The 14,024-nt window shown below is 38.4% G+C and overlaps 1 protein-coding gene across 1 annotated transcript in view; it reads left to right on the top strand.

Annotated features, from left to right (window-relative positions):
• The first annotated feature begins 4,860 nt into the window (after positions 1-4,860).
• The window catches only part of LOC139720653 (S-adenosylhomocysteine hydrolase-like protein 1), a 50,440-nt gene continuing 41,276 nt past the window's right edge, over positions 4,861-14,024 (top strand). The window contains exon 1 of the mRNA XM_071632013.1: positions 4,861-5,087. Within this exon, the coding sequence (XP_071488114.1) occupies positions 4,965-5,087 (123 nt within the window). The 5' untranslated portion in view covers positions 4,861-4,964. The remainder of the gene's footprint in view (positions 5,088-14,024) is intronic.

Raw genomic sequence — 14,024 nt, 5'->3', positions numbered from 1 at the left:
GCTCTCACTTAAAATAGGAGTGGTATTTGTGTAATAATGCCATGTCATTATATTTTGTCATTTTGCTTTTGCAGAAAGAGGCCATTCATAGTATGGATGATAATGAAACAAACAATCATAAGCCTTCCTTTCCAGTCATAAGGAGTTAAACCAACTACTGTAAAAGTGGATAGTTTTGCTTGAGTAATATTTCATGCTCGTGAGGATAAGACGAGTTTCGTGTGTTTTTAATTCCGCGGAATCAAGACGTGAACTACTGGAACATACTGTATTGCAAGCAAAAATAATTGTGTGCTTTTATTTTCGTGCAAATTTCTGGTTGCATGAAATGTGTGAAAATTTCAATACCGCAAAAATGTTACAGTATATGAACTAACATTGCAGAAATGTGTCATGCTCTTTTCACCAGTTTAGAGGTAGTCTTCATTGTATTGTTTGACTTCCTGCGTGACATATTACATTTATGTAATATGCTTATGTGCATTGCAATAACCATCCCTGACGTGATGTGAATATCCACAGATAAGTTTATTTTTTGACCTGTCTCATCTGAACTTGTTCAAAGCAAAATCCATGCTAGTGATGACATACTAACATGTGTTATGTAGTTCATCCCTATTATCAAAGAACCAAGGACTGTGGAGATGGAAGTGTTGATGAATGCTGGCCACTTCCTAGCTTTGGAAGCAGGGAGTGATATATGAAATATGCACTTTGAATTCAAAGATTGTTGAATATTTAACAAAGTGTCACTTGGTTCTTACGGCAGGTCTCTACTTGCCTGTTCTCGTCTACGTTCAGCTGCAAATTCTGTGAAATAAGAATACTATGCAAAATAATGTGGAGGCAGGGACTACACTTGATTGCAGAGGTGCTACAATCACATTAATGATATTTGATGTTGATTTGATATAAATCTTCCGTACAACTGTAAATGGTCATGCCTGTCATCTGACACAAGCTCCAATGTCTGAACCATACAACAATTGTAGTTTTGTTTTCCCACAGCAGAGACGCCACAATACTCAGTCACTGTTGGTGGTACAAACGATAACTTCAGATTTGTAGTTCTTGCTTGTTAACTCTATCTTAACCCGTCGAGGGCGGACTGATTTTGCTACAACATGCATTTCCCATAGACACCTGCCCGAGTATACTGGGGACTCGTCCTCAGCGGGTTAAGGCGCTAATCCCATCTGTTCCATACAATAAGCCTTAAAGGACAAGTTCACCTTCATAAACATAAGGATTGAGAGAATGCAACAATATCAGTAAAACACATTAGTGATAGTTTGAGGAAAATTGGACAATCGATGCAAGAGTTATGAATTTTTAAAATTTTTGTGTTGGAACCGCTGGATGAGGAGACTACTACAGCTTGTGAGTCATATGCGTACAACAGTATAAAGAAAATGTAAAAGAAAATTCAACATATTTTCACTTTTTTTTGCATAATAAAAGAGCACTTGACTTACCTCTTTCTAAAGGCAGGGGGAATAATATTACCCATAACATTTTGTCGGTAACGAGTCAGGGGAATGTGTACTTTTTTCAAAAGAGGGAATTTTGTGAAATTCTTTTTATATTTTCCTTATATTGTTGTACGCATGTGACATCTAAGTTATTCATACACTGCAGTAGTCTTCTCATCCAGCGGTTACTGCACAAAAACTTCAAAAATTCATAACTTTTGAACGGATTGTCTGATTTTCCTCAAACTTTCAATGATGTGCTCTACTAATATTGCTACATTTTCTCAATCCTTATGTTTATGAAGGTGAACTTGTCCTTTAAGTGGTGAAGAAGCAAACTCAAGTGATAGTTGTGTGTATTGTTTATACATGTACCATTGTGATGGGGTTGTGGTTCTGTAATTTCATGTAGATAAATCAAAAGACTTTTTCAGGTTTATCATAATTTAGATGAGATTGGTGAAATGCACATATTAATGTTAATTTTGAGACAGGATGAACTTTTTTTTTAATCAAAACGAAGAAAGCTTCAGGGGAGGTGTATAGCAAATCCCCATAGGCATTATGTGTACCACCATACTTTTATATGCACACCTTTCAAAGTCTGAGATAATTGTTCTGTATTGATGACATAAGGCATCAGCATTATAGTCCTCTGATTCTCACCAAATACTGATGACCAGCAAAACTAGCAACTGATATTTGAAGTGAGATCATGTAAGAGAACTTCCAGTTGGTTAGATAAGATATGATTCGATCATTGTACAAAAATTACAGTTTAACAATGAATCATGCACTGTTCTGTGCCAGACACACTGGCCAGTGCTTAATACACAACTGTCATGATCTTGAAATATTGCTCCAACTGTTGGGATGTGGCACAAGCAATAGCAAAATGTAGAATAGCTGACTGTCGAGGGCACTGCAAAAGTGTTTCCTGTTAGGAGCAGAGAGAAAAATATCAGAATGAGGAAAGCATGCTTCAATGCCAGTTTTGATGTCTTAGAGTCATATGTGACATTCAATTCGTAAGGAAAGTGTGATGACATTGCAGCAATTACCAATACATACCTCATTAGGTCAAATAATGTTTCCTTGGAAGGTCAAATCCTAGGACCAGTTAGTATCAAATCTAGTGTTTAAGCTGTGAAGATATACAATGTAACATGTAGTGGCTCACCACATTACTTTGATAATCATGTAAGAAGATTGGCAAGACTAAACCCTGTGTAATAAAGAGTTTGAGGGTGATATCAGCCATATCTCTGATGATAACCATTTGCTGAAGAACAACAACAAATACTGACAGCTTTCTAGGACTTTTCTTATAGAATACAAGACCCTGCTATCTTTTAGCATGTTGCTTCTTTGCCAAAAGAGATTTTGGTCCGCACAATAATTGTTTACATAAGTGATAACTCATGGTCATGTTACTTAGAAGAGTATTTTCATGTGCCCAAATGGTTGTAGCATGACTTCTTTTTTTTTCAATTTATGAACCAAATATGCAAAAGCTCCTATTTACTGGTCATAAGTGATGAGGTAAATGTCATGTTTTAGATTTATAACAGCCTATTTCTGTGCAAGACTTCCACCATGTTGTGCAATTCTTTGCAGAGTTTTAAGTGTGACCTCTGTTCTTTGCAAAAATATGACTTGAGTACAGTTGACATCACTTGCTCTTTCAGTCAGTGCCTCATAACACCATTTTGCTTTTATTCTTAATTTGAAGGAGATATGGACTTTTTGATGGGAAAATAAAAGAGATATGTTTTTTTTTTTTCAAAATCAAATGTTTTTGTGCAAGGTCAATTTCCCATTGAAACTCTGTTGGTCACGAATAAATAAGTTTCTGCATCGTTTCAGATGCAAGACGTTACATCTTATTATTGTTTCTCTGTCTCTGTCTCTCTCTCTCTCTCTCTCTTATTTATACCCATGGTGTGCACTTGTTCATGATTATGATACAATAGTATGAGGCCTTTGTTGTTGTTTTTGTGTATATGATTTCTTGACATACTTTTAAGTAGATACTTGGATCGGAGAGTAAATTTGAAATGTATGACAGTGTGTCCCCGGTATGCAATAGACAACTGGCTCATGGCTTTCATCAGCTCTACCGAGGAGGTTCAAGAGATTGAGTCATAACAATCTTGTTCCCTTTGATCCCATCTTTGTTGCCACCACTCAAAATTATTTGAAGTATGTGCCAAACTAGAGCTGCCCCACAGATATGAAGACAATTGATCCGTGTAATATTGCATAAAGACCAGCCACTCTCTAAAGGAAGATCTTTTTGTTTTTATGATAGAAATTACTTTTCATTTCTTATAATAGAAGAGTGGTACGTACTGGTAAAGACACAGGGATGCGTGAATAAAAGATTGTGTAAATATGAAATAAAAATAAAAATTACTTAGTTTTACTTGTCTTTACACTAATCTGACATTTCAATGAATAAAGAACTTCTACTTGTATAGATTATACCATATCGGGTTTATTTGTTGGAAGTGATCGGGAAAATAACATGATCAACTTTTCAGTGAAGGCACAGTTTCATATCTTTTTACAACATACAGCTCCGATTTACCCTATGGCACATATTTCTGGATGGGATATACTTTGTTTTGTATGCTTTATCATTAGGTGATAGATAAGCAAAATATAGCCAACATTAGCACTCAAAATAATCTTCAGATTGCTCAGAAAGGCAACAGCGTTGAACCTCGACCATCAATGGCACAAATGCCCCTGTGGAATTCTTTTGTGCATATCCATAGAAAACTGACAACTGAATAATTACAGCCAGCTGGAACTCCATCTCTTTAACCTCCTTGATTGCACAGATGTAGAATGTTGCGTAGTAGAATGGAAGGAAAGGGTTCAACCCCGGCTGCCTATTCGCCCGTGCTCCTGTTGCCTAGGATTTAGCATTAAATTGACCGCCTTTCAGAACTTTTCGCCAATGAAACAAGTTTTGTGTATGCTGCTACTCTGTCATTGGTCAGTCGATAAAAGCGTCAGCATTGCGTCGGTTGTCAATCTGTTGCATTATTCATTACGATTAGGTCGTCCTGCGGTCAATGGTTTCGAGCGTACAACGAGCAAGTTATCGCGATCCAGCTTTTACCACGACACGGTCCACGCGATTTTTGGGTGAACGTGCGAAGAGCATGTGTGGGAGACCGATATCAGCTGTAGCACTGCGTTGTAGCTCCCTAATTTACTATTCGGCGACCGGTGCGGTATACGGTAGACATCCGTTGCATTCATTGTGTGTATCAATATCGTAAGAACTCGTGCCAAGTGCGTAGCGAGAAGGTCCATGCGTTCTCTACAAATCGGGACGTGCTACAGCATTGCCCAACATAGCTGTTAGATATCAGCTTGTATCAATAAATCTACTGTATTCTAAACATCGGACTGGTGTGGCATTTTTGCCCGATTCTGAACTGTAATTGTGAATTAGGTGTACATTTTCCCAAGAGAAATATGGCTGATGCGGGAGCGAGTACCTCTGGCTCGAGTGGTAACAGTGGTGGTAATGGCAAGGTGTCCGAGCGCTCGCGTGCCGATTCGAAGCCCTTGCATCCTGAGACTGTATCAAGGGAAAGGGTAAGTATGAACCTCTTAACTTCCCACCTCCCTGGTATGAAGTAACGACTAAACGGTTAGAAGCAAGATTTGTATTTAGTAGAATCTAAATAGTTGTAGAATAAGAGGAAATTTATTTGCAGATAAAGGATTGTCAGCAATGACATGATAATACTCGTGAAGCAAGGTAAAGAAAATTATATAGCCAAAGGTTACTGATGACTGAGATTGTGAGAAATTTGTGCATCTGGAACTTCAACAGTGGCAATGAGTAAGTCTGCGTCTGTCCTGGCATACTATTCATTATTCAGATGTACAATGTACATGTAGCCTATGGAGACACAGATGCTACCTGTAGCTGTACCACCAATTCATCAGGGCCAGCTCAGGGGGGTTCCTGCTCATAAGGATCCCTCCTCGTGAGCATGGCCGTGCTTGTCACGAGGCCCTCAGATCGGGGCGAGATACTCGTGATGCCCCCTGCCCTGGTCACTTATCATCCATCTCACATCTAACGCTAAATTATGTCGCAAGTTTGCAAGGTGATATTTTTGTTACACACACGTCCACTCTCGATGATAAAAAGAAAAATTTTGTTGGGCTTTTTGACGAAAATTCAGTTTTAATCAACTAATGTGACCTACTGAAACATGGGTGCTAACCGTTACTAACCGTTAGCAGGTTCCCTCAATGCAGGGCTGCTGCACCTATCGGCCTGATCAGGCTTGAAATTTTTGGTACTTTTTTTCTGCAGCTCTTGCCTCTCCATGCACGAACCGGCCCCATGAAAGTGAAGTCTGACATTTTGCAAATATTCGTAATGAATAAAGAGAAAAGTAAAGGCAGAACTAACGTGATCTTATGTGCAGATCTATTCAAAATTACTATTTCACACTGATAGAGGAGGGTACTTGAATTTGTCAGCAAACTAATCACTTTGTAGATATTACGGGTTCACTTTCTTTGTGAATTTCCATGTCCCGTGGCATCCAGCGCAGACACCGTGCAAGCTGTACAATAAAACACTGTTCACAGAAATCTCCTCCTGTGCGTGCACATGCACAAGCTTGATCTGCAAATCCCACAGCTTGCATTGCTTGCATGCTGTCTCTGCTGGATGCAGCGGGATGCTAGCATTGTGAAATATCGACGTTGACTTCCATGTTATGCAAAAGTACTTGCTCTTTCAAGCGATTGCGGCATTTAATACTGCTTCCATAATCTGAAGCTAGTATTATAGACATCTTCTGTTATGCAGCTTATCTTTCGAGTAAACAGGAGCTAAAAATCAATGATTAAGTATAAATGATTTGACAGCAAGGTGAAATAGAACTAGTATCAACTACAATGAAATTGCCACTTGTTATAAAGATTGTTAAGAATAATGTTCAGGTAAAACTGATAATTCAGCCTTTAATGATCTTGCAATGTGAAAATTACAATTCTCACCATTCTCTTCCACGCTATGCACTTTAATGGCACTTGATGGCGCTCGTGTACGGCTACCAAACCGTATTGCGAAAACTGCATCCTATAGGCTCTGCGGCTCTGTGTGGGTGTGCGCCTCACAGGCAGCCCCAATGAATCCGCTCCACTACTTGTGACTCTTTACTTGGTTATTTCTACTGATCACCTTGTACCAGGCCCAACAGTGTATCCGTGGCATCCATCTGCATTGGTTTGTTGGTTTGTTTGTTTGTTTGTGTGCACAAGGAACAGATGATGACACTTTTGTAGCGATCGAAGAATTTTTATGGATTTTTGAAGGTTTTTTTAAAATCATTTTGCAGATAGGGTCAATAATGAACTTGGGAATTCAAGCTGCGCGTATTTGAGGTTTGCATGTATACGCGCTCTAAAATGCGTGCTTTGCTTGGGGCGAGGTGCCGTGCAGCTGGAAGCTGATAACATACATTGTAAACAGAAGACTTCTATATATATTGGGAAATCAGACGATTTTCAGGATGTGTGTATGGGTGGAAATTAGCTGCTTGGCGGAGATCTGTGCTCTCAGAGTGCTTTTCTAGTTATTCATCTAATCTCATGGGCACTCAAGTGTAGAAAACAATCAGTCTGACATTAGTAGACCTTGTGCAATTTCCTTTCTCTCATACTGTATGTCGAGGGTTGTGCCAATACTGGTGATGTAATTGGCATCTTGCCTCCAACTAATTTCTGTTAGCCTTATGTGTTTAATATTAGATTTGTCTTGGGAGCATGGTGGTATACAGTAGTAGATTAGGACCCTAGACTCACAGGGGATCCTGAACTTGATCCCTGTATACTGTTTACATCCTTTGTCAAGATGTTGACCAATAAAATTTTTGATCCACAACTTCAAATAGTACCCTGTACGTAATTCTAATGCAAATAGTGTGTCTTCTTGGCAGAGCAGTACCTACACAGGGGGGCATAAGAGGCTGCCCTGGCTGTACTGAACTGTCGCAATATGCATAGCTGCCAACTGTAGGAGGCACTCTGAAACATTGTACCATACCTCTTCATGTGCTGACAAGAGAATAAAACTTTCCTGATCTGGAAATTATTTCCATCCATTTCTAAGATCATGTACATGTATACTAGTCACACACAAGTACATGTAACACAAAATGTGACAAGTTTGTACTGATACTCGTTATGGTACAATGTATATACAATGTATATATCCCTCTACACACAAAAGATGAGTCTGTGCATTTATCCGAGAGTGGGAGATGGTTTGAATGAAAGTAATGAAATACAGGTATGAGTAGGAGTTCGACAAAACAAGCAAAGAGTAGAGCTACAGAGTATAAAAAAAAACAAGTAAAACATCAACATTTCACATAATAGACAATATCTTTGACACCTTAAAAATGCCATGTACATTGTACCTGCAATTCTCATATCCCCTATGGCTTTGATAAGAAACAAAAGTCCTCATAATAGTTTGCAGAAAAAAACAAAACAAAGAATTCTCTTGAACTGTTTTGTCAAAAGGGTGAGTAATAAAGTGTCTATACTGTTCTGTCTTGATGAGAGGTAAGAAATAAAATTTTATTGAGAAATGTGAAATCAGAGACTTTACACACAGACACATGGAGAATATATCGGATACGACTGTGAGTGCACTTCACAGGGCAAAGACTACTACTCTGACACATTGATAGCATGCCTTATCAGATGACTTCCTAACAATCAAATTGTCGTTAAACTATTATCAAGCATGCCTCGGGAAGAGAGCGGCTCAAATGTTCACTGATGCTTATTTAATGATTCATTATGTTCACACATGTGGATGTCTTTAAAACATGTTCTTTAACAACTCAGAGGGTACCTTGGAGGATGGTTCATGTACATTGTAGTTTAAAGCACGCTACAATTGTAAAGGTCTTCGGCTTACCATTTGCTTGTAGTATGCATACCAGTCATTTGCCAACTTTGGATTAAATGACATGTTTTTACAAGTAAGACGGAACAAAGATGGCTTTATTGAATACTCTCTCTCGTTTTTCAATTTCCCCACAAGTATCCCTTCTTGTTCTATATAATATGTTTGTTTCAGATTATGTGTAAAGCTGTTCAGCCAAAAAAGAAAAATACCAAACAATCAGAACAAAAAAAACCACCCAAAAAACAATAGAATGTATGTCATACGTGATCATTCAACACTGTTGATGTAAACATGTTTTATGCTATAATCCAAAAGATAAAGTTTCTTCATAACAGATTTGTCAGTGAACTGAAAAACCTTAGCTGGAGATACAGTGAATATCAAACTGCCTTCAGATTTTAAGGAGTGGCAGTCTTCAACAGATATTCTCATTCTCATATTTAGGAATGCTCCTGACGTTGAAATATGACATTCCTATGGCAGTGAAGACTAACCAAGCATCAAGCTTTCAGTGTTTCCTTTTGCTGACATTTTTTTTTTACACATGTCTCAAGCATTCAAAGAAAGTCATCTTTTCTCGAAAATAAAGGAGATTCTTTCATTCTTAACGACACTGCCTCCATACCACATTATGGATGTAACACGCTACAGATATTATAGTGGAGATTTTGTTGTATGTGTGCATGTGACAGAAATTCAGAGGGCTTACAATGGAACTGACTCTCCATCTTTTTTTTTAGTACCGTCCCGCAAGTATTTCTTTGCAAGTGCATATTCACAGTATTGAATTATACATTGTAGTAGCAGTATGCCTCACTTGCAGTAGGAATGAAATGAGGCAGGAAATAGCAATAGTAATAGTATTGAAGGCAGGTCCTTTCTGAATGACTGTGAGCCTATCCTACACAGATCCCTGGCTCTAAGCCAGGGCAGGGAGGCTCTAAGCCAGGGCAGGGAGGCCCCTGCACTTCCAACCCACCTCGTTTAGCTTAAAGCTGCAGTCTCGTGCGTCTGTGCAGACAAGATTAACAGTATGTGAGAAAACTACAATTAAAACCCAAACATGAACAATCCTTGCCTGAATATGTCCAACGTAACCACATAACAGAAGTGGTAATGTCTATCTTGCCTATCCTTGTTCATGTTGCTAGCCAGCATTATACAGTAATTATCTATTTTGGAAACTTGTACCAATAACTATTCCCCGCAAACTTTGGGTAGTTTTCCCTTGAGATGCTTTTTATGCCTCCGCCGGAAGGGTGCCAGAGGTGTTATTATTTTGTATGACTGTGCTTCAGTTATAGCAATTCTATAGCTAGAGGGATTACAGTCACAGAAGAAAAAAAATTAACAAAGATGTGTGCTTTTTAGTGACAGTATTTATTTTGTGATCATGTTATCTGAGACCTCACGCTGTATGATATAAGCAAGAAATATCTTGTATCTGGATAGGAAATAATTTTAGGACCAATATCGCATCACTAAATGTTACAAAAGAGCTACACACCTACTGGTGCTGCCTAGCATACATGTATAATGGCCTTCTATGATTTTTGCCATATAGACATAATGCATAATTAGCTGTCTAAACTAAAAAAAAGAGTAAATCTTGTCTCTGCTGATGCGTTAATCGATGTTGTTTCCTTTTGCCATTGGAAGACCTCAAAATGGGCGTTAGAGTTCATACACAGAAACAGCACAGGATCACATATGAGTGTAATCAAACAAAGTGTAAAGGGTGATGCGGTAGAACATAGGAGGCTATCAAATGATATAGCTATCACTAAATTTTTGAGGAGCTTAGTATTCAAGTCACTTCCCATTTTCTACCATGTTCTCAAGCAAGGCATGGTGCACATGCTCATGGCCATTGTACACATGTACACATACAAATTACACCAGTACTGCTCACCTGACACTGAACTAACATTGACTAAAGTGAAAGCAAGACCCACAGATGTAGTTGCAGGTTTCAGGAATACCAACATATCGTAATGTCTTTATTTTATCTTTTTAATTATTATCAATGTGAACAAGAAAAAAAATCTATTTTAAATACTAATGCAATGTATACATTACACATAGGAATGGCACAGCACAGCACAACAAAGAAAGGAAAATGCTTCATACTGATATGGGCTGGCAAGAGCAATATGAACTTCTGCTTGTTTTGTTTTGTTTTGTTTTGTTTTTTAAGGACAAATTGGCTAGAACCGTGGGTGCGGTTGGCTGCATTTATAAACAACTTTCATGTTTAAATTGCGTTTTAGTACCCACTATCAAAACGCCTTTGCATTCTCGAGTTGTTGTTTTTCTTGCGTCTGGTCGCGAGTCCATTTGGAGGCCTGTCACTGTGCAGCTCCATTGCTAATTTTAATTCAAGGAGGGAAGATGCGTAGTTGGCAGGGGTTGGCGTGGGGAGGTCTGAGCTATAAAGGGATTTCAAAACAACTTTGTATTTATCATATGTTTCTGGCTCAAACGTGTTTACGATAGCCCTTTTCATGGCATTTCAGAAATGCATTTCTAACCCCATAATCAAAACAGCTTTGTGTTTATCAACTGCCCCAAACTCCCTGAAAGTTGTTTGGAAACCTCAATTCTACACCAGAATTGACATGGGTGCAATAAATACATGTACACTGACAAGTGCAGTGCAAGGAATTTGCTTTATTGAGCAACCCTCCCCAAGAACAGATTTGGGTCAGTTCCTGTCAAAACAAGGTTTTGAAAGCATTACTTAGGCTTTCGGTCTGCTTACAAGTACAGTGTACAGGTGTGTTAAGCATTGAAGAAAAACAGTAATAACACTCGATGATCTAAATATACATTGTATATATTTTCATCAACTTCGCTGGAGAGGAGCTGAGAGGTTTCTAATCCATGTGGCACTGAATCACACAGCATGTTCTATGTTTGTGAAAGGATGGACGCCTTAGCTTTGCAATCATGTGGGGCCTGAGAAACTTTTGTTTTCTCTATTTCCTTGTAATTCCCACAGACCCTTTTGAAATGTTTTTTACAATGCCGTGAAAATACATGTAGCATATACATGTATATATTGAATGGTTTATTGCCACTTGGTCAAATATCAGATGGTCTACTTCCCAGTTTGTCTGACACCACTACGGCTAAACTTATCTGGTCTACTATCAATTTCGTCTAATGCCCGTTTGGTCTAATCCTCACTTGGTCTAATGTCCAGTTTGGCTAATTATCATATCTAATGACCAGCTGTTGTTATTGCAATTTTTACTCTGGATTTTTCCCATATTGTCTAATAAACTGGGAGTATTAGACGAAATGGACATTGCCCATCTGGAAGTAGACCGACTAATAGATAATGAGGCTAAGTGGCAATTGGGCTAAATGGTCGTTAGACGAACTGGTTGTAGATGAAACAGGGTAAGACCAGGGAGGTGGAAGAGAGACAAGACCATGTGGGTTGAGACTAAATGGCCATAATAGACAAAGTGGGAATAGACGAAGTGATAAATCACGTATTGAACTACACAAGTAGTGAAACCAAACAGGGGAAGGAAGAGAAATCTAGATCATGAAAATGTGTGTACCGAGATAAGCAAGCAAAATAGTGTGTCATACACGGGACAGACAGATGCATCCATTGATATTATAAATGGAGAGAGAGATCTGTACCATACGAGGCACACTGTACATGTCCATTATATTTGGTGTTGTAGGTGGGTAGGTACTACATGTAAGTGGGGAAAGAGAACACATTTGGTGTGGGGGAATAAGCCTCTGTGTATGTGTATGTCGTCCTTTTGTGTGCATTTTCATTTCGCAAATTTCAGGAGAGCCAAGATTTGCAAAATTAAAATGCATGCAAAGTTCTTGTATACACTATATGCATTGAATGCCTGTGGCGATTCATGAAAATTTCATGCTGCGAAAGAAAGCTGTTGTCTCTAACACGCGAAAATTTCAAGCTGTGAAAATATCGTGCTTTACAGTACTCTTCCAGAAAGCTTCCTCTTACCCCGTTGAGAGTCCCCCTGTCTTGGAGGACCTCAGGAAGACACCCACAAGACATGCCAGATGAAAACAAGTGTTTTTTGTTAATACTAACTCAGCGGGGATAAGAGAGACCCCGTTTAGAGTTCCCTGGTTGTCCAGTGTAAAGTCGGCATGCTTATACGCTTCTATGGAAACCAGTGGGCGGGCGTTTCTCCTTGAGACAGGTGGCAGTTTCTCGTGGGCACATATGTGCACTCCGCCACAAACAGTTCCGGTCACCAGAAGTGTGTGCCATGTTCATGCCTGTTCACGCCAAGATTGTTTGGAGTCCCCCTGTCTGGCATGAACACAACACAACCTCTAGTTTTGAATGAATTAACATACTTTCCAGTTAATCGGGTACTCCGCTTTTTAATAATGGGGTAAAAATTGCTCTGCCAGACACTACCCGAATAAGCACAGAGTACTGTACTCAGCAATACCCTTGCTCACACAGAATCCCTAACCTACGCCTCAATATTTGTGTATGAGGGTGTGTTTGTGTGTGTGTGTGTGTGTGTGTGTGTGTTACCTTTGATTTCTTATGGCATGGAAAAGACCGTATAAAGAGAAATATTATGTATCAAGATTATGAGTTTGGGGGTTTAAGAATGACGAACTTTCGGTTATTTGTTAAGGCACAACGTATTATGTGGCTAAAACGCCTTCTACATGTATATGGAGAAGAAGAAGTTGGGTGGAAATTATTTTTTGACTTCTGTTTTAGTACAGTAGGAGGTAGATTCCTGTTTATGTGTGACTGTGATTCATCTATCATGACAGATAATGTACTACCTTTTTATTCGGAAATATTGAAGGTTTGGCTCGATATCTATAAATATAGGCACTTGGAAAATGAGGTTGTAAATCCAATAATATTTAATAATAGGAGTGTACGCATAGCAGGTAGGATGTTTTTTCATAGAGATTTATTTGATGCAGGAATAATTACAATACAAGATATATTAGATAACGGTCATTTGAGATCTCAGTCACATTTTCAAAGTTTGGGTCTTGGTTTTAAGGTAGAAGAATTGCTTAAACTGAATGATATATTTAATGCTATACCCCAGAAATGGAAGGACTCTATGAGAGCAGGTACACTTCAGCAAGTTGATTCCACAAACTTTGACTTAAAATTGATTTTTTTTCTGGTCAGAGAGTAAATTTGCAAGTTTTAAAATCGAGAAAAATATATGAGGCTATGGTGGAAGATTTACAGTCATCTTATGTTTTACAAATTAAAGATGACCACAGTAGCTATGATTATACAAACAAAGAAATAAAAGATCTTTTTATTAAACTGAGTAAGTGTACATTGATAAGAAAATATAGAGAATTTCAATTTATGATGTTACATGGCGTAGTTTACACTAAGGAGCGTTTAATGAAGTTTGGTTTTGTAACAGACAGCCTTTGTTCCTTCTGCCAACATGAGCCTGAAACTTATCTGCACTTATTTACACTGTGTTAAAGTGAAACCGTTATGGGAAATCATAATTAATCATTTTGATATAAATGAGTTAAGGAATATGGATTGGAGAGATATATTTGGGGGAATCTTGGGT

The sequence above is a fragment of the Diadema antillarum genome, unplaced genomic scaffold (assembly GCF_040938485.1).
Source record: "Diadema antillarum isolate AM-2024a unplaced genomic scaffold, OU_Dant_1.0 scf00000011, whole genome shotgun sequence".
Lineage (NCBI taxonomy): Eukaryota > Metazoa > Echinodermata > Echinoidea > Diadematoida > Diadematidae > Diadema > Diadema antillarum.
The sequence above is the reverse complement of the archived record's forward strand: the minus strand, read 5'-3'. Positions and strand labels throughout refer to the sequence as shown.